The sequence below is a fragment of the Nerophis ophidion genome, linkage group LG01, assembly GCF_033978795.1.
Source record: "Nerophis ophidion isolate RoL-2023_Sa linkage group LG01, RoL_Noph_v1.0, whole genome shotgun sequence".
NCBI lineage: Eukaryota > Metazoa > Chordata > Actinopteri > Syngnathiformes > Syngnathidae > Nerophis > Nerophis ophidion.
In genome coordinates, this window is record NC_084611.1 from 50,714,279 (window position 1) to 50,735,558 (window position 21,280).

Sequence of the window (21,280 nt, forward strand, 5' to 3'; positions counted from 1 at the left end):
TTTGCCTCACCCAGAATCGTACTAAAACTGGGGCAAATGAAAACCAAGACTCGTTTTTACCTAACACACAATCGTACCAAAACTGGGGCCTATGAAAACCAAGATTTGTTTTTGCCTCACCCAGAATTGTACTAAAACTGGGGTGAATGAAAACCAAGACTTGTTATTGCCTAACACGGAATCGTATTAAAACTTGGACGTATGTAAAACCAAGACTTGTTTCTGCCTAACACAGAATCGTACTAAAACTGGGGCGCATAAAAACCAAGGAATGCTTTTGCCTAACAGAATCGTACTAAAACTGGGGCAAATGAAAACCAAGGCATGCTTTTGCCTAGCACAGAATCGTACTAAAATTGGGGCGTATAAAAACTAAGACTTGTTTTTGCCTAACACAGAATCAAACTAAAACTGGGGCGTATTAAAACCAAGACTTGTTTTTGCAAAAGAGAATTGTACTAAAACTGGGGCCCACGAAAACCAAGGCTTGCTGTTGCCTCACCCAGAATCGTACTAAAACTGGGGCGTATGAAAACTAAGACTTGTTTTTGCCTAACAGAATCGTACTAAATCTGGGGCCCACGAAAACCAAGACTTGTTATTGCCTTACCCAGAATCGTACTAAAACTGGGGCGTATGAAAACCAAGACTCGTTTTTGCCTAACACAGAATCGTACTAAATCTGGGGCGTATGTAAAGCAAGACTTGTTATTGCCTCACCCAGAATCGTACTAAAACTGGGGCGTATGAAAACCAAGACTTATTACCTCACCCAGAATTCATACTAAAACTGGGGCGTATGAAAACCAAGGCACCGCTGTATGTTTTTTCTGGAAACTATTTGGGTTAAGGAGGATTAATGAGCAGGTTGCAAGAACTAGTTGTAAACAAGAACTACTAGTAAGCAAGAACTACTAGTACACAAGAACTAGAAGCAAACAAGAATTAGCAGTAAACATGAACTTGTAGTAAACAAGAACTAGGAGTAAACAAGAACTAGGAGTAAACAAGAACTAGCAGTAAACAAGAACTAGGAGTAAACAAAGTGTCTCCGCATGCAGGAAGCGGCTGTCCTGCTCAGAGTCGCTCTACATGGACGGAGATGCCAGTCCTCCTCTCGGCGCTCGGCGGCGCTTCTCGGCTTTGATGGACACGCATCGCTTCGCCTCGCCCATGGAGGGTGAGTCCGACTCCCTGACCAGGCCATCCCCCTTCAAGGTCCGGGGCACCTCCCTGGACGGGGCCGGCGCTCCGTCTGCAAACCTCGTGGAGCCGAGGAACAGTCTGAGAGAGGTCAACGGAGCAGGTGGGGCATGTTCACTGAGGGCAAGTCAGCACTTCCATTGTCTACGTGTAACCATGGCACAGGTGTCCAACTCCAGGCCTGGGTCCAAATTTGGCCCGCCACTTCATTTATGTGGCCTACCACTTCATTTATGTGGTCCGCCACATGATTCAATGGTGTGTCACGTCTTTTAGTGTCATTCAGTGTGGTCACTCACTAGTTTAAAACTGGTCTGTCGCATCGTTATAAGTGGACTTTCAAAGTGGCCTTAAACATCATTTAACGTGGCGCGCCATTTCTTTTTATGTGGTCCGTCACATCATTTAAGTTGGTCCGCCACATCATTCAGTATGGCCACTCACTAATTTAAATGTGGTTTATCACGTATTTTAAATTGGCCCGCCATATCATTCAATGTGGTCTGCCACAACATTTGATGTGGCTCGCCGCATCATTCAGTGTGGTCACTAAATAGTTTAAATGTGGTCCATCACATCATTTCAAGTGGTCTGTCTTGTCATTTAAAGTGTGCTGCCACATCAATTAAATTGGCCCGTCAATTATTTTTATGTAATACAACACATTTTTTAGGTAGCCCACCACATCATTCAGTGAGGTCACCCAGTAATTTAAATGTGATCCGTCACTTCATTTTAAGTCGCCTGTCATGTCATTTAAAGTGTGCTGCCACTTCAATTCATTTGGCCCGCCAATTTTGTTTTTTAGGGATCCAACAGATTTTTTATTTTGGCCTGCCAAATCATTCAGTGTGGTCACTCACACAATTTAAATATCATTTAATTTGGCCCGTTATGTCATTTAAAGTGGCCTTCCACATTATTTATTGTGCTCTACTTCATCGTTCAAAGTGGTCCGTCACAGCATTTACCATGGTCCGCCACATAATTTATCGTGGTCTGCCACAGTACCACGTTAAATTAGGCCTGCCAGGTCCCTTAATGTGGCCTGCTACGCCATTCAATGTGGTCTGCCACATCATTAAATGTAGTGCACCCCCACATTTCAAATGGCCTTCCACGTCATTCAACGTGGTCCATCACAGCATTTAAATGGCATGTCATGTCATTAAAGTCGCCTTCCGCTACATTTGATGTGCTTAGCCACATCATTCAAATTGGGCCATCACATCATTTAATGTGTGTAATTTACGGTGTCTCGTCATATCATTAAATGTGGCCTGCCGGATCATTTAATCCGGTCCGCCACATCATCAAAAGTGGTTTGTAATATAATTTAATCTGGCCTTCCACATTATTTAATGTGCTCCACTACATCATTATACGTGGACTGCCACATCATGTTATATGGTCTGCCCCATCAATAATTGTGGTCTGCCACTTCAATTTTTGTGGTCACCCATGTCATTTAAACTTGGCCTGTCATGTCTCTAAATGTGGCCTTCCACATTATTTAATGTGCTCCACTACATCAATACACGTGGACTGCCACATCATGTTATACGGTCTGCCACATCAATTTTTGTGATCACCCATGTAATTTAAATTTGGCCTGTCATGTCTCTAAATGTGGCCTTCCACATTATTTAATGTGCTCCACTTCGTCATTCCACGTGGACTGCCACATCATGTTATATGGTCTGCCACATCAATTACTGTGGTCTACCATATCAATTAACGTTGTTTGCCACATATATTAATGTGGTCACCCATGTTATTTAAATGAGGTCTGTCATGTCTCTAAATGTGGCCTTCCACATTATTTAATGTGCTCCACTACATCATTACATGTGGACCGCCACATCATGTTATACGGTCTGCCACGTCAATTAACGTGGTCTGCCACGTCAATTAACGTGGTCACCCTTGTAATTTAAATGTGGCCTGTCATGTCCCTAAAGATGGCCTTCCACGTTATTTAATGTGCTCCACTACATCATTACATGTGGACCGCCACATCATGTTATACGGTCTGCCACGTCAATTAATGGGATCTGCCACATAAATTAATGTGGTCACCCATGTAATTTAAATGTGGCCTGTTAGGTCTGTAAATTTGGCCTTCCACATTAATGTGCTTCACTACATCATTACACGTGGACTGCCACATCATGTAATATGATCTGCCACATAAATTAATGTAGTCTACCACATCAATTAATGTGGTCACCCATGTAATTTAAAAATGGCCTGTTAGGTCTGTAAATGTGGCCTTCCACATTATTTAATGTGCTTCACTACGTCATTACACGTGGACTGCCACATCACGTTATATGATCTGCCACATCACGTTATATGATCTGCCACATCATGTTATATGATCTGCCACATAAATTAATGTAGTCTACCACATCAATTAATGTGGTCTGCCACATCAATTAACGTGGTCACCCATGTAATTTAAATGAGGTCTGTCATGTCTCTAAATGTGGCCTACCACATTATTTAATATGCTCCACGACATCATTACACGTGGACTGCTACATCATCTTATTCGGTCTGCCACATCAATTAATATGGTCACCCATGTAATTTAAATGAGGTCTGTCATGTCATTAAATGTGGCCTTCCACATCATTTCATGTGGTCCGCCACTTCATTTCAATTGGTCCAGCACATCACGTTACGTGGCCTGCCACGTCACTCTTTGTGGTCTGCCACAACAATTACTCTGGCCTCTGAGTGCAGCCATACTCGCGAAGTGGTCCTCAGTAAAGAGTTGGACCGCCCAGGTCCCCAGTAATGCTGTTGTGATTCCCTACAGACAAGTCCCCCAGGCAGGGAGACACACCCGGAGTGACAATCATCAGCACGTCGGCGCCAGTGGCCCGTGACGTAGTGACAGCGCTCTACGACCCCCTGGGGCCCCGGGCCACCAACGACCTGGTCCTGCGGAGGGCCCGTCACTCGCATTTGTCCGGCGACGGAGAGAAGCGCACCTCCAGAGCCGGCAACAAAGTCATCAAATCCGCTTCGGCCACCGCCCTATCCGTCATCATACCGTCTGGTGAGGACAAGTCTCACGTCCGCTTGTCCAAGGTTTTACCAGGACTAAAGTCTCTTCCTTCCTTGCTTGGTGTAGTGGACCAGCATGGTGGATTCTCCCCACTGGCCAGTCCCATGTCGCCTCATTCCTTCTCCTCCAATCCCTCGTCCCGCGACTCCTCTCCCAGTCGGGACTTCTTCCCCACGGTCAGCGTGCTGCGCTCCCCCATCACCATCCACCGCTCGGGGAAAAAGTACGGCTTCACCCTGCGAGCCATCAGGGTCTACATTGGAGACAGCGACATCTACAGCGTGCACCACATAGTCTGGGTGAGCATCATTATCACAACACTCACGATACTGGGAGGAGAATATGCTAATCAGTTGTTTAGCAGTTGCTATGTGATTGATCAAGACTGAAAGTGTTCTGCGCCTATATCTATCAGGCTTGAACTGTATGTGCAATCTGGCGTAGTTACATTTTATATGTATGATAAGTGGGGCTGTCCAAAAAACAAAAAATGTATGGGGTTTGCTGCTAGCGGGGTGTATAAAATAGTCAGGAAATGTCATGAATACAAAGGATTCTGGGTATTTGTTGTGTTGCGTTTATGTTGTGTTACTGTGAGGATGTTCTCCCGAAATGTGTTTGTCGTTCTTAATTGGTGTGGCTTCAAAGCGTGGCGCATATTACTAAGAGTGTTAAAATTGTTTATATCACAAGCATTAGTGTACTCTGTCACCCAGTATGCCTTGCAGTTGTGTGCGTGTTGCTGCGGAAGCCACACACAACAAGTTGCTGGACTGACAAGCAGATTGTACATGTTGTAGAAGGCGACAAGGCCAATGGCTTCATAGCACGCCCTAACACTTAATATCTGGGTGATTGCCGGCAGTCATTCAGGAAAATAATAGCGTCTCCTATTGTCTTCTTCGCTTTATGACACGGGTCTTAAATGGCTTTTTGAATGGCAAAGGATACCGATCCCAGAACCATGTATATCAAATATTTCCGGATGGTTCAACCCCCACCCGCCCGAATCTAATTAAAATCTATTTTTTCGTCATGTCAACCGCCCGACCCGCGGTCTCATCCGCGGACTCCGCGGATGAGACCGCAAACCGCGCATCTCTAATATATATATAATTTTTATTTATTTATTTATATTTTCTTATATTTTTTAAAATATTTTTTATGTAAGGCACTTTGTGTTACATTTTATACTGAGGATAAGTAAGGGTGGCCAAAAACAAAAAATCGATTTTCATATTAATCATGATTCTTATTTGTAACAATTCTTAATCGATCCGAAAGATTAAAAAATATATTTTTTTATTTTTTTATTTTTTTTTATTTTTATTTTTTTATATTGTTAATGTAATGCACGTTGTGTTACATTTTATAAAAACATGATGTGTAAGGGTGGCCCCCCGCCCGAAAAAAAGATTTTCAGATTAATCGCTGTTCTTATTTGTAACAATTCTTTTTCTATTCAAAAGAATCAAAAATCGATTTTTCTTTTCCTTTTTTTTTTATTATTGATTTTTTTTTTTTAAGTGATGTACTTTGTGTGACATTTTATATGTCTGATAAGTAAGGGTGGCCAAAGAAAAAAAAACTATTTTCAAATTAATCGTGATTTTTTATTGTAACTGTTTTAATTGATTTAAAAAAATCAAAAATGTATTTTTAAACTTTTTTTTTTTTTTTGTAACATTTTTATATGTTTTAATGTAATGCACTTTGTGTTACATTTTATAAGAATGATGAGTAGGGGTGGTCCAAAAAAAAAAAAAATTTTCAGATTAATCGCGGTTATTATTCGCAAGGATTTTTTTATCTACGCTAAAGAATCCAAAATCGATTTTTTTTTTTTTTTTTTTTTTTTGTAATGTGATAAACTTTGTGTAACATTTTATATGTATGATAAGTAAGGGTGGCCAAAAAACAAAAAAAAATATTTTCAGATTAATCGTGTTTGTTTCAAAAGTATAAACATCGTTTTTTGTTTTTTTTTATGTATTTTTTGTAATGTAATTTTTTATGTGCAACATTTGATATGTTTGAGAAATTTGGGTGTGAATTTTTTTTATTTTCAGATTAAATGCAATTCTTATTTGTAACGATCCTTAATCTATAAAAAAAAAAATTATCTGAAAATAATTGTATATTTTCATATATTTTTTTATTTATAAAAAAATGTATGTAATGCACTTTGTGTTACATTTTATACACAGCATGTGGAACAAGGCGGCCCCGCCCAGGAAGCTGGTCTGTGTGCGGGCGACCTCATCACTCATGTCAACGGAGAGCCTGTCCATGGTCTGGTCCACACCGAGGTGGTAGAGCTCATCCTCAAGGTAGGGACTGGTATCTTTATGTGGATTACACATCAACTTTATTTCACTCACCAGCCTCGGCGTCACTATAGACAGCGATTTTAAACTACACAAACAAGTCAATGGCGTTTTAAAATCGTGTTTTTATCACCTTCGTCTTTTAGTAAAGGTTAAACCGTTTTTATCTTTTAACCTTTTTGAACAAGTCGTGCATGCTTTTATTTCAAGTCGCCTGGACTACTGCAATGCACTTTATGCTGGCATTAGCCAAAAAGCTCTCTCCTGGTTGCAGTTAGTCCAGAACGAGGCAGCACGACTTTTAACAGGGGCCAGGAAACGCCAGCATATAACCCCAATTCTTCAGAGTTTGCACTGGCTCCCTGTTCATTTTAGAATTGATTTTAAAACATTGCTGTTTGTTGTTAAATCTTTACATGAACTGGCACCTCAATATATCTCGGACCTCATCCAAATTTACACTCCTGCGCGCGCACTGAGGTCCGAGAGCCAGCTCCAGCTCGTGGTGCCCAAGACCAGACTTAAGACCAGGGGAGACAGGGCCTTCTCTGTGGTCGGCCCTAAGCTCTGGAACACTCTGCCGCTCCATGTTCAAACTGCTTCCACAGTGGAGTGTTTTAAGTCTCGTCTTAAGACCCACTTTTATTCTTTGGCTTTTAACACTACGTGAGTTGTGTGGTCCTCTGTCCTCTGTTGTCCTCTGTGTTTTTTATACACCTTGATTTTTATTTTACATTTTTAATTGATTTTACCTTTTAAAATATTTTTTAATCATATTTGTTTTTATATTGTTTTTATTGGTTTTATTTTTATTTTTTGTTTTATTCAGTCATTGGTGGAGCATAATATTGTTTTTAACATGGTTGTGCATCACTTTGGAAACGTTATTGTTGTTTAAATGTGCTATATAAATAAAGTGGATTGGATTGGCTCCTCTCTGAGCTGCTACCTTACCGTGGTAGAGGAGTTTGCGTGTCCCAATGATCCTAGGAGCTATGTTGTCTGGGGGCTTTCATGCCCCCTGGTAGGGTCTCCCAAGACAAACAGGTCCTAGGTGAGTGATCAGACAAAGAGCAGCTCAAAGACTTCTATGGAATTACAACAAAATGAACCCAGATTTCCCTCGCCCGGACGTGGGTCACCGGGGCCCCGCTCTGGAGCCAGGCCCGGAGTTGGGGCACGATGGCGAGCGCCTGGTGGTCGGGCCTGTCCCCATGGGGCCCGACCGGGCACAGCCCGAAGAGGCAACGTGGGTCATCCCTCCAATGGGCTCACCCCTCATAGGAGGGGCCATAGAGGTCGGGTGCATTGTGAGCTGGGCGGCAGCCGAAGGCAGGGCACTTGGCGGTCCGATCCTCGGCTACAGAAGCTAGCTCTTGGGACGTGGAACGTCACCTCACTGGGGGGGAAGGAGCCTGAGCTAGTGCGCGAGGTAGAGAAGTTCCGGTTGGATATAGTCGGACTCACCTCGACGCACAGCAAGGGCTCTGGAACCAGTTCTCTCGAGAGGGACTGGACCCTCTTCCACTCTGGCGTTGCCGGCAGTGAGAGGCGACGGGCTGGGGTGGCAATTCTCGTTGCCCCCCGGCTCAAAGCCTGCACGTTGGAGTTCAACCCAGTGGACGAGAGGGTAGCTTCCCTTCGCCTTCGGGTGGGGGGACGGGTCCTGACTGTTGTTTGTGCTTACGCACCAAACGGCAGTTCAGAGTACCCACCCTTTTTGGGTACACTCGAGGGAGTACTGGAAAGTGCTCCTCCGGGTGATTCCCTTGTCCTACTGGGAGACTTCAACGCTCATGTTGGCAACGACAGTGAAACCTGGAGAGGCGTGATTGGGAAGAATGGTCGCCCGGATCTAAACCCGAGTGGTGTTTTGTTATTGGACTTTTGTGCTCATCACGGATTGTCCATAACAAACACCATGTTCAAACATAAGGGTGTCCATATGTGCACTTGGCACCAGGACACCCTAGGCCGCAGTTCCATGATCGACTTTGTAGTTGTGTCATCGGATTTGCGGCCTTATGTTTTGGACACTCGGGTGAAGAGAGGGGCGGAGCTTTCTACCGATCACCACCTGGTGGTGAGTTGGCTGCGATGGTGGGGGAGGATGCCAGACAGACCTGGCAGGCCCAAACGCATTGTGAGGGTCTGCTGGGAACGTCTGGCAGAGTCTCCTGTCAGAGAGAGTTTCAATTCACACCTCCGGGAGAACTTTGAACATGTCACGAGGGAGGTGCGGGACATTGAGTCCGAGTGGACCATGTTCCGAACCTCTATTGTCGAGGCGGCTGATTGGAGCTGTGGCCGCAAGGTTGTTGGTGCCTGTCGTGGCGGTAATCCCAGAACCCGTTGGTGGACACCAGCAGTGAGGGATGCCGTCAAGCTGAAGAAGGAGTCCTATCGGGTTCTTTTGGCTCATAGGACTCCGGAGGCAGTGGACGGGTACCGACGGGCCAAGCGGTGTGCAGCTTTAGCGGTCGCGGAGGCAAAAACTCGGACATGGGAAGAGTTCGGGGAAGCCATGGAAAACGACTTCCGGACGGCTTCGAAGCGATTCTGGACCATCATACGGCGCCTCAGGAAGGGGAAGCAGTGCACTATCAACACCGTGTATGGTGCGGATGGTGTTCTGCTGACTTCGACTGCGGATGTTGTGGATCGGTGGAGGGAATACTTCGAAGACCTCCTCAATCCCACCAACACGTCTTTCTTTGAGGAAGCGGTGCCTGGGGAATCTGTAGTGGACTCTCCTATTTCTGGGGCTGAGGTCGCTGAGGTAGTTAAAAAGCTCCTCGGCGGCAAGGCCCCGGGGGTGGATGAGATCCGCCCGGAGTTCCTTAAGGCTCTGGATGCTGTGGGGCTGTCTTGGTTGACAAGACTCTGCAGCATCACGTGGACATCGGGGGCGGTACCTCTGGATTGGCAGACTGGGGTGGTGGTCCCTCTCTTTAAGAAGGGGGACCGGAGGGTGTGTTCCAACTATCGTGGGATCACACTCCTCAGCCTTCCCGGTAAGGTTTATTCAGGTGTACTGGAGAGGAGGCTTCGCCGGATAGTCGAACCTCGGATTCAGGAGGAACAGTGTGGTTTTCGTCCTGGTCGTGGAACTGTGGACCAGCTCTATGCTCTCGGCAGGGTTCTTGAGAGTGCATGGGAGTTTGCCCAACCAGTCTACATGTGCTTTGTGGACTTGGAGAAGGCATTCGACCGTGTCCCTCGGGAAGTCCTGTGGGGAGTGCTCAGAGAGTATGGGGTGTCGGACTGTCTTATTGTGGCAGTCCGCTCCCTGTATGATCAGTGTCAGAGCTTGGTCCGCATTGCTGGCATTAAGTTGGACACGTTTCCAGTGAGGGTTGGACTCCGCCAAGGCTGTCCTTTGTCACCGATTCTGTTCATAACTTTTATGGACAGAATTTCTAGGCGCAGCCAAGGCGTTGAGGGGTTTCGGTTTGGTGGCCACGGGATTAGGTATCTGCTTTTTGCAGACGATGTAGTCCTGATGGCTTCATCTGGCCGGGATCTTCAGCTCTCACTGGATCGGTTCGCTGCCGAGTGTGAAGCGACCGGAATGAGAATCAGCACCTCCAAGTCCGAGTCCATGGTTCTCGCCCGGAAAAGGGTGGAGTGTCATCTCCGGGTTGGGGAGGAGACCCTGCCCCAAGTGGAGGAGTTCAAGTACCTAGGAGTCTTGTTCACGAGTGGGGGAAGAGTGGATGGTGAGATCGACAGGCGGATCGGTGCGGCGTCTTCAGTAATGCGGACGTTGTACCGATCCGTTGTGGTGAAGAAGGAGCTGAGCCGGAAGGCAAAGCTCTCAATTTACCGGTCGATCTACGTTCCCATCCTCACCTATGGTCATGAGCTTTGGGTCATGACCGAAAGGATAAGAACACGGGTACAAGCGGCCGAAATGAGTTTCCTCCGCCGGGTGGCGGGGCTCTCCCTTAGAGATAGGGTGAGAAGCTCTGCCATCCGGGAGGAGCTCAACGTAAAGCCGCTGCTCCTCCACATCGAGAGGAGCCAGATGAGGTGGTTCGGGCATCTGGTCAGGATGCCACCCGAACGCCTCCCTAGGGAGGTGTTTAGGGCGCGTCCAGCTGGTGGGAGGCCACGGGGAAGACCCAGGACATGTTGGGAAGACTATGTCTCCCGGCTGGCCTGGGAACGCCTCGGGATCCCCCGGGAGGAGCTAGACGAAGTGGCTGGAGATAGGGAAGTCTGGGCTTCCCTGCTTAGGCTGCTGCCCCCGCGACCCGACCTCGGATAAGCGGAAGATGATGGATGGATGGATGGATGGATTGGATTGGATTTTGTGTAGTCCTTGGAACATTTTGCTATTTACTGTGCATATATATATATATATATATATGTATGTGTGTGTGTGTGTATATATGTGTATACATACAGTGGGGCAAAAAAGTATTTAGTCAGCCACCGATTGTGCAAGTCCTCCCACTTAAAATGATGAAAGAGGTCTGTAATTTTCATCATAGGTACACTTCAACTGTGAGAGACAGAATGTGAAAAAAAAAATCCAGGAATTTACATTGCAGGAATTTTAAAGAATTTATTTGTAAATTATGTTGGAAAATAAGTATTTGGTCAACCATTCAAAGCTCTCACTGATGGAAGGAGGTTTTGGCTCAAAATCTCACGATACATGGCCCCATTCATTCTTTCCTTAACACGGATCAATCGACCTGTCTCCTACAGCAGAAAAACAGCCCCAAAGCATGATGAAAATTACAGACCTCTGTCATCATTTTAAGTGGGATAACTTGCACAATCGGTGGCTGACTATATACTTTTTTGCCCCACTGTATATATATATATATATATATATATATATATATATATATGTGTATATATATATATATATAAATGTGTGTATATATATGTATGTGTATCTATATATGTATACATATATATGTATATATGTATATATTAGGTCTGGGCAACGATTAAAAATTTTAATCGAAGTTAATCACACTATTTCTCTGATTAATCGCGATTAACTGCATTGTATACGCAAAGCCCAATAATGAATTCAAAAGTAGTGTGTAGTGCACCTTTATTGGAATATTCTCCCAAATGACGGCGTGGCGCAGTGGCAGAGTGGCCGTGCGCAACCCGAGGGTCCATGGTTCAAATCCCACCTAGTACCGACCTCGTCACGTCCGTTGTGTCCTGAGCAAGACACTTCACCCATGCTCCTGATGGGTGCTGTTTGGCGCCTTGCATGGCAGCTCCCTTCATCAGTGTGTGAATGTGTGTGTGAATGGGTAAATTTGGAAGTAGTGTCAAAGCGCTTTGAGTACCTTGAAGGTAGAAAAGCGCTATACAAGTACAACCCATTTATGAACAAAAGCGCCAAAACATTTGTTGTGCAAACACAATTTAAATCAGTCCTTGTTAAACAGTAGCAGTTAAATAGCATATTTTATGAAAATCAACTCCAAAAATGTAAATACAAACATTTAAGCTTATTGCCACTGCCAGGGTATTTAAGTTATCCTGTTTGTTATGGAAAATAAATATAATCTGCACACAAATCTCTGAGCCACAATCATAACATCTGAACAGGCAATTTCTGAGGTAACAGCAGAAACATTTTTTTTATCAGGGATCTTATGTTTAAAAAACCTATATTATAGGTAGTGGGCTGTTTTAGGGAATTTTTTATCAAATTATCCGTTGTAGCAATATTAATAATGTTGTGTTTATTCTGCGTAGTGCACTTAAGATAATTATGACCATATCTAGGAATTGATATGATGGGAATTTTCCGATTGTTTGCTTGGTGCTTTGATAAACTGAACGCATCATATACATGGTACTATATCGTGACGTTATGAGCCAGGGACAAAGAGAACTACCCTACCCAGCATCCAACAGGAGTGACCAGCATGCACGGTAGCCCGGTATAGGTTGTGTCGCCATGACGGCATCTTGTATGTTGTGATATGTACGCTCTGAAAGCAAACGTTAAGAACTCAGCCAACACTCCTCATCTGCATTATTCATAAAAAGACAGACAACACATATACTCCGCTGGTTCACAAGCCGCTGGATGTAGCCGGCAAAGTATTCCCATGCTAGCTAGCCGGTCTAGCAAGCACGCGTCATTCAGTCCAAAACAGCCCGATCTATCCACATCCAGAATTGTCTGGCGGTCGTAAGTGATCCCGGAGTGACCACGCTGTAAGTCAGCCATGAAATTTGCAGAATTGTCCGGTATTTTTGCTAAATGTTCCATCTTTACCAAGAGCCCCTCGACGCCGGGCGACGCCATCTTGTTAAGAAAAGGCTTTAACAAAATAAAAGCATGTAAACAACATACGCAAATGTGCGATAAAATAATTGTCGGCGTTAATAGATTGATGAGTTAACTCATAATTAACGCACTAATTTGCCCACCCCTAGTATATATATATATATATACATATATATACAATATATGTGTGTGTACGTGTATATTTTTATATATGTGTATATATAAATGTTTATATGTTTATGCATGTATGTAAATATGTATGTATGTATATATATATATATATATGTATGTATGTGTGTGTATATGTATATGTATATTATATGTGTATATATGTACATAATGTCTGTGTATATATATGCATATGTATAAATATACATTATATATGTGTATATATATGTGTATGTATAAATGTGCATATGTTTATGTAAATATGTATATATGTAGACATATATGTAGTTATATATGTATATATATATATGTATGTATGTAGATATATGTGTAGATATGTATGTATGTATGTATATATATACATATATATATATATGTATATATATGGATGGATGTATATATATATATGGATGTATATATATATATATGGATGGATGTGTATATATATATATATATATATATATATGGATGGATGTGTATATATATATATATATATATGGATGTATGTATATATATATATATATGGATGTATGTATATATATGGATGTATGTATATATATGGATGTATGTATATATATATATATATATAGTATATATATATATATATATGGATGTATATATATATAGATGTATATATATATATATATATATATATGTATGTGTATATATATATATATATATGGATGTATATATGTATATATATATATATGGATGTATATATGTATATATATATATATATATATATATATATATATATATATATATATATATATATATGTATATGTATATGTAAAATCTGTCAATAACTAAGTGGGTTGAAATAATATTGAACAATGTGACTCCTGCAGAGCGGCAATAAGGTGACAGTGACAACCACGCCATTTGAGAACACCTCCATCAAAGTGGGTCCGGCCCGCAAAGCCAGTTATAAATGTAAGATGGCTCGCAGGCACAAGAGGACCATGGGCAAGGACGGACAGGACAGGTATGAACCACCTCAGATTTTTTTATTACATTTTGCTTGTAACTCAAAGTTTCGCTTGTAACTCAAAACATCATGATTCTCCCCGAGACTATTCTTATCTCGAAGCACTCTTAAGTTGAGGTACCGCTGTATTCCTCGAGGTCTACATGTGTCCTAGGTGTTGGTGTAAGGTTCAAACACTGCTGACATCTATTAAACAAGACAAGAAGCAAGGAATTAAACAGGGACAGAATTAAATTTGGTTCAATGAGGAGAAACATGTAGACACTGTACCCTTTTGTACAGTGTCGTCCTATGCTCCTGGCGAAAGATTGTACGCCTCTTTTATTTGGACTTTTCCTGATTACATGGGAGCAGCTGTTTCTAAAGGGACGGTGGTCGTAAATGGCCATCGCCTTTGATTACAACAGTTCAAAGAAAAGGTTGGTTCAAAGAAAAAAGCTGTCAAAGAGTTCATAGAAGAGGTTGTAAACAGTTTATAGAAGAGGTGCCTGGAACTTGGGCCGATCTTGCTTTCTCTCCACTCTGTAGTTCTCGGGTCAAAGTAATGTATTTCTGTTGATTACAATATATGAAATAAACAGAAAACCATGTTGCTTCCCATCCTACACAGTGGAGTTTTACAAGCCTTCTCCTTGGTAGGTTCAAAGACAGCTTTTGTCTTCTCGCCGGGAACTCATGGCAACACAAAGTTTTGTGATAACTTAGATACAATTATTGTCTAACTTAGATACAATTATTATAACAGTTGGTGACAGTTACTTTTCACTGACTGGTTTGATTGCCATGATGTAGGTCCACGTTCATTTTAAAACAGACTTAAATGGCAAAGAACGCTTTTCAAATCTTGTTTCTCACCGCGCAGCAAGAAGCGGAGCTCTCTGTTCCGCAAGATCACCAAGCAGTCCAACCTCCTGCACACCAGCCGGAGTCTATCCTCTCTGAACCGCTCGCTGTCCTCCAGCGAGAGTCTACCGGGCTCGCCCACCCACAGCCTCTCTGCCCGGTCACCGACTCAAGGATACCGCTCCTCCGCCGAGCCCTCCTATCTGGGTACGGCACCAGGACTGTCAGATGTGCCGCTCTTGACGTCTCATGATTGTTTTGGTGTTTTTAGGTGCTTCGTCTCAAAGCAGCTCTTCGGCGTCCAGCACTCCAAACTCACCCGCTCCCTCCCAGCACATGAGACCCAGTTCCCTCCACGGCCTCTCCCCCAAACTCCACCGCCAGTACCGCTCTGCCCGATGCAAGTCGGCGGGCAACATCCCCTTATCCCCTCTGGCCCACACCCCCTCGCCCACCCAGTCATCGCCTCCTCCGCTACCGGGACACACCGTCGGGAGTTCCAACACCACCCAGACTTTCCCGGTCAAGCTCCACTCCTCGCCCCCGGTCGTCCGCCCCCGGCCAAAGAGTGCGGAGCCCCCGCGGTCGCCGCTTCTAAAGCGCGTGCAGTCGGCGGAGAAGCTGGGCTCACCTCTGACCCAGTCCAGCACCACCGGAGGACTCGGGGGTCCGTTGAGGAAGCACAGCCTTGAGGTGCAGCACTCAGAGTACCGCAAGGACGCCTTCCTGTGCGAGCTGGGCCTCCAAAGCCTGCTGGAGACAGACGGGGAGAGTCTACCTCCGAACCCCCCACCCCTGCCGAGTTCCTCATCCTCCACGGGTTCAGAGACCCGCGTGCTGAAGCCAGTGAGAAGATTGGGCAGGCAAGAGTCGCCGCTCAGCAGGGAGACTCTGCTCATGGCTGGAAGAGAGAGGGACGAGAAGGAGCGAGGAAGAGAGACCGGAAGTGAGACGGTCATGGAAAGGCTAAGCCGCTTTGAAGCCGCCGCCGCTGCCGCCCAGACATCTTTGACGAGAAAGCCTCACGCAGAGCCCGCTTCGAGCACTACTACCAAAACCGGAGACGGGGCTGAGAAGGTCCCCCAGCGCCCGACTCCAAAACAACTCGACCTCAAGGCAGCCAAAAGTGGTCTCTCTGACTGTAAAACGCACCACAAGGCAGGGGGTACGGAACCAAAGCAGGAGGGAGACCCTAACAACGGTCCTAGTTTACTGTGTGCTGCGTTAAACAAGAACTCCTCCACACCTCTGGAAAAAAACATCATCACGACACTGACTGCGAGTCCGCTCGCTTTGCGGAAAGTCTTTAAACCCTTTGGGATGGGGGACAGTTTGAGAAAAACCGAGAGTGGTGATTCAAGGACTTCAGACGTAGCCTCCAAGAGCCCCAAACTGCCAGCTCGGGTCCTTGCCCCTGCCGTGCCCCCGCATGGACAGCCGCTGACTCTGGGCAAAGTGAGGCAAGGTCTGGGGGCGGTTAACTGCTACCGGGGGACGCTGGACTGGGAGGACAAGTGTCGCCTGGAGGTCCTGGAGGAGCATTCGCCCTCGCCCTCTCCCTCCCCGACCGGCGTCACCCCATCCCTGTGCGGACCCTCCCTCTGCAAGTCACGCCCCGTCTCCCCCGGAGACAAGACCAGCTTTGTCAGCCAGTTGACCACCGTGGCCAAGAACGTGCTGGGCCCCATCAAGCTGGGCTCCCATGAGGGCTCCAAGAGCAAAGAGCAGCAGACTAAGGCGGCGGACGAGAAGCAGGCGACGGCAGCAGGGAAGTACGACCTTCCCGCAGGAAGTCGAGGGCTGGCGGCGACCAAAGGCTCGGCGAATTCCTCCCTGGAGAAGGCGACCTCAGGTGCCCACCAGCCCAAAATATGACAGAAATGCCTTTTTTGGATGCAACCGGAATGGAGCACTTTGAACGTTGTACATTCCACTTTTAGAGTTTATCAAAATCTTATTTATTGATTCCAGTCGTGGACTCAGTCGGCCTTTAAGCAAGAGTTAGACCAACCCACCACAACTTAGGACCTTTTAATAAGAAGATTCTTGATGTTTTGTGGAACGCTTCACGTGTGAGTCTAGTGGGAGTGGATGCATCTAAGACTTCAGGGGTGTCCAAACATCTCCACTTGGGGGCCACATTGAGCTCAAGAAATTTGGCCCGGGGGCCGAAAGCCAACTGCACGTAAAACAACTATATATATATATATATATATATGTGTGTATATGTATATGTGTGTGTGTGTGTGTATACAAATATATATACATATATATATATATATATATATATATATATATATATATATATAAAGTCACACATACACTGCAAAACATACACATGCTGTAAAAACACATATATTCAGTAAAAACACATACATGAAAACACATATATACAATAAAACACACACATGCTGTAAAAACACATATATACAGTAAAAATACACGTACAGTAAAACTACACATATTCAGTAAAAACACACACATATACTCTAAAAACACATATATACAGTAAAAATACACATACAGTAAAAATACACATATTCAGTAAAAACACACACATATACTCTAAAAACACATATATACAGTAAAAACACACATACAGTAAAAACACATCGACAGTAAAACACACACATGTATACTGTAAAACACACAAATACTCTAAAAACACATATTTTGTAAAAACATACTGTAAAAACACACACATATATGCTGTAAAAACACACATATACAGTAAAAATACACACAATAAAAACACAAATATGCAGTAAAAACACACATACAGTAAAAACACACAAGCAGTAAAACACACATACAGTAAAAACACATATATGCAGTAAAAACACATATATACAGTAAAAACACACGTATACAGAAAAAACACATGCAGTAAACACACACATATACAGTAAAAACACACGTATACAGAAAAAACACACATACAGTAGAAACACACATATGCAGTAAAAACACACACACACTGTAAAAAACCATATATGCAGTAAAAACACAGTAAAATCACACACACATACAGAAAAAACACACATGCCGTAAAAACACACATATGTAGTAAAAACACATATCTACTGTAAAAACACACACATATACAGTAAAAACATACATACACAGTAAAAAAACACATGTACAGAAAAAACACATATACTGTAAAAATACACACATATACAGAAAAAAACACACACATACTGTATACTGTAATAACACACACATATACAGTAAAACCACAAATATGCTGTAAAACACACATACAGTAGAAACAAACATATACAGTAAAAAAACACATATGCAGTAGAAACACACATATGCAGTAAAAACACACATATACTGTAAAAGCACACAGATATACAGTAAAAACACACATATATATTCTATAAAAACACACATACTGTAAAAACTAGGGCTGGGCAACAGTTGAAAATTTTAATCGCGCTATTTCTCCGATTAATCACGATTAACTGCATTGTATACGCAAAGCCCCATAATGAATTCAAAAGTAGTGTGTAGTGCACCCTTATTGGAATATTCTCCCATATGAACAAAAGTGTCAAAACATTTGTTGTGCAAACACAATTAAGATCAGTCCTTGTTAAACAGGAGCAGTTAAATTGCATATTTTATGAAAATCAACTCAAAAAAGGTAAATACAAACATTCAAGCTTATTGCCACTACCAGAGTATTTAAGTTATCCTGTTTGTTATGGAAAATAAATTTTGATTGATACTTTTATTAGTAGATTGCACGGTACAGTACATATTCCGTACAATTGACCACTAAATGGTAACTTCCCAATAAGTTTTTCAACTTGTTTAAGTCGGGGTCCACGTTAATCAATTGGTAAATATAATCTCCATACAAATCTCTGAGCCACAATCATAACATCCGAACAGGCAATTTCTGAGGTAACAGCAGAAACATTTTCTTTTATCAGGGAGAAAGAAAAGAAAGGGTGAAGCACAAAACACTTCACAGCTGGGATTTCCTTTACAGGGGACTAGAATGTAAAGTCCATGTTAATAATGGAGTTCCTTCAGAGAAACTCACTCAACTCGGTGCAGTTTGTTCATTCTTAGAACTTGCGGCCATTAATTTTAAATCTACTGCCCTATGAATTAAAGTGCCATAACATTTTCTGTGCAAACAGACTTTTAACACTGCATAACTTCAGTAATGTGCCCTGCGCATATTTCAGCATAATGCCTCTCCTCTGTTTTCATGATAGACAGAGCATGTGAATGCACTTTTCACCAATATAATGCACTATATCTCCCAGGTTATTATGCTCACAGATTGATTTCCAGTAGTCCCCACTGAGAGCAACTACAGCTGCACGTTGTAAAGTTGTCACTTTTACAGTCCTTTCCTTTTCATACAACTCGTGTATTCTTCGTGCGATGGCGCGTCTTGATGGCGGCTCATACGTGCTGTCACTTGTTGCGATTAGCACAACGTTTCTCAGGCCGGCGTCTTCCACAACACTAATGGGCCTAGAGTCTCTGACTATCCACTTCGCTATGGCATTTGTTTGCTTCTCTTGCTCTCCTTTATCTCTACTTCCCCCCACACTGCATTTAACGAAGTCTGCCGAAGCCTGGCTCCGCTTTCTGCTTTGTTGAATGGTTTGCTCGCATCAACAGTGCGCTTCGCGTTCAGGTGATGTTTTAGACTGGAAGTACTCCTGTGATAAGAAAATTCAGCTTGGCAGTGGCTACAAACCACTTTGCTTCTGTCAAATCTGCCGCCTGGAATTACTTTATAATGAAAATGACTCTGTAAAAGTTCTGTTGCTTTACCCTTCTTCATCATGCTTGTTTTGTTTTTTTCCGCGTTCTCTTTCCTTTTCTGCAGGAGCCAGAAATAGGCGTTAACGAAATAAAAGCATGTAAACAACATACGCAAATGCGCGATAAAATAATTGTCGGCGTTAATAGATTGATGAGTTAACTCAAAATTAACGCATTAACTTGCCCAGCCCTAGTAAAAACAAACACATATACAGTAAAACACACACAGCAGAAACACACATATATTCTGTAAAAACATACATATACAGTAAAACACACATTTACAGTAAAAACACATACTGTACATTCTGTAAAAACACACATACTATAAAAACACATATACAGTAAAATCACCCACATAGAGTAAAACACACACATATACAGTAAAAACACACATACAGTAAAAACACAGAATAAAACACACAAATATACAGTAAAAACACACATATATATTCTGTAAAAACACATACTATAAAAACACATACACAGTAAAAACACCCACATACAGTAAAACACACATATACAGTAAAAACACACATATATATTCTATAAAAACAGAGTAAAACACAAATATACAGTAAAAACACACATATATATTCTGTAAAAACACACATACTATAAAAACACATACAGTAAAATCACCCACATACAGTAAAACACACACATATATATTCTATAAAAACACAGAGTAAAACACAAATATACAGTAAAAACACACATATATTCTGTAAAAACACACATACTATAAAAACACATATACAGTAAAATCACCTACATACAGTAAAACACACACATGTACAGTAAAACCACAGAATAAAACACACAAATATACAGTAAAAACACAATAAAACACACAAATATACAGTAAAAACACACACATATATATTTTATAAAAACACACATACTGTAAAAACACACATACAGTAAAAACACAGTAAAACACACAAATATACAGTAAAAACACATATATATTCTGTAAAAACACACATACTATAAAAACACATATACTGTCAAAACACCCACATATACAGTAAAAACACATATATATTCTATAAAAACACAGAGTAAAACACAAATATACAATAAAAACACACACATATATATTCTGTAAAAACACACACATATACAGTAAAAAACACACAGCAGAAACACACATATATTCTGTAAAAACATACTTATACAGTAAAACACACACATTTACAGTAAAAACACATACATTCCGTAAAAACACACATTATAAAAACACATATACATTAAAAACACAGAATAAAACACACAAATATACAGTAAAAACACACACATATATATTCTATAAAAACACACATACTGTAAAAACACACACATATACAGTAAAAACACAGTAAAACACACAAATATACAGTAAAAACACACATATATATATACTGTAAAAACACATACTATAAAAACACATATACAGTAAAAACACCCGCATACAGTAAAACACACACATATACAGTAAAAACACATATATTCTATAAAAACACACACATATACAGTAAAAACAGAGTAAAACACACAAATATACAGTAAAAACACACATATATATTCTATAAAAACATACATACTGTAAAAACACACAC

The 21,280-nt window shown here is 42.3% G+C and overlaps 1 protein-coding gene across 4 annotated transcripts in view; it reads left to right on the plus strand.

The window, feature by feature from the left end:
• The window catches only part of LOC133556402 (microtubule-associated serine/threonine-protein kinase 1-like), a 167,281-nt gene extending 146,115 nt beyond the window's left edge, over positions 1-21,166 (plus strand). For all 4 annotated transcript variants that reach the window (XM_061906311.1, XM_061906319.1, XM_061906325.1 and 1 more), the window contains 7 exons: positions 1,062-1,306; positions 4,028-4,270; positions 4,346-4,578; positions 6,487-6,609; positions 13,900-14,036; positions 14,902-15,089; positions 15,154-21,166. In XM_061906311.1, the coding sequence (XP_061762295.1) occupies positions 1,062-1,306; positions 4,028-4,270; positions 4,346-4,578; positions 6,487-6,609; positions 13,900-14,036; positions 14,902-15,089; positions 15,154-16,757 (2,773 nt within the window). In that variant the 3' untranslated portion in view covers positions 16,758-21,166. The remainder of the gene's footprint in view (positions 1-1,061; positions 1,307-4,027; positions 4,271-4,345; positions 4,579-6,486; positions 6,610-13,899; positions 14,037-14,901; positions 15,090-15,153) is intronic.
• Positions 21,167-21,280: the final 114 nt, after the last annotated feature.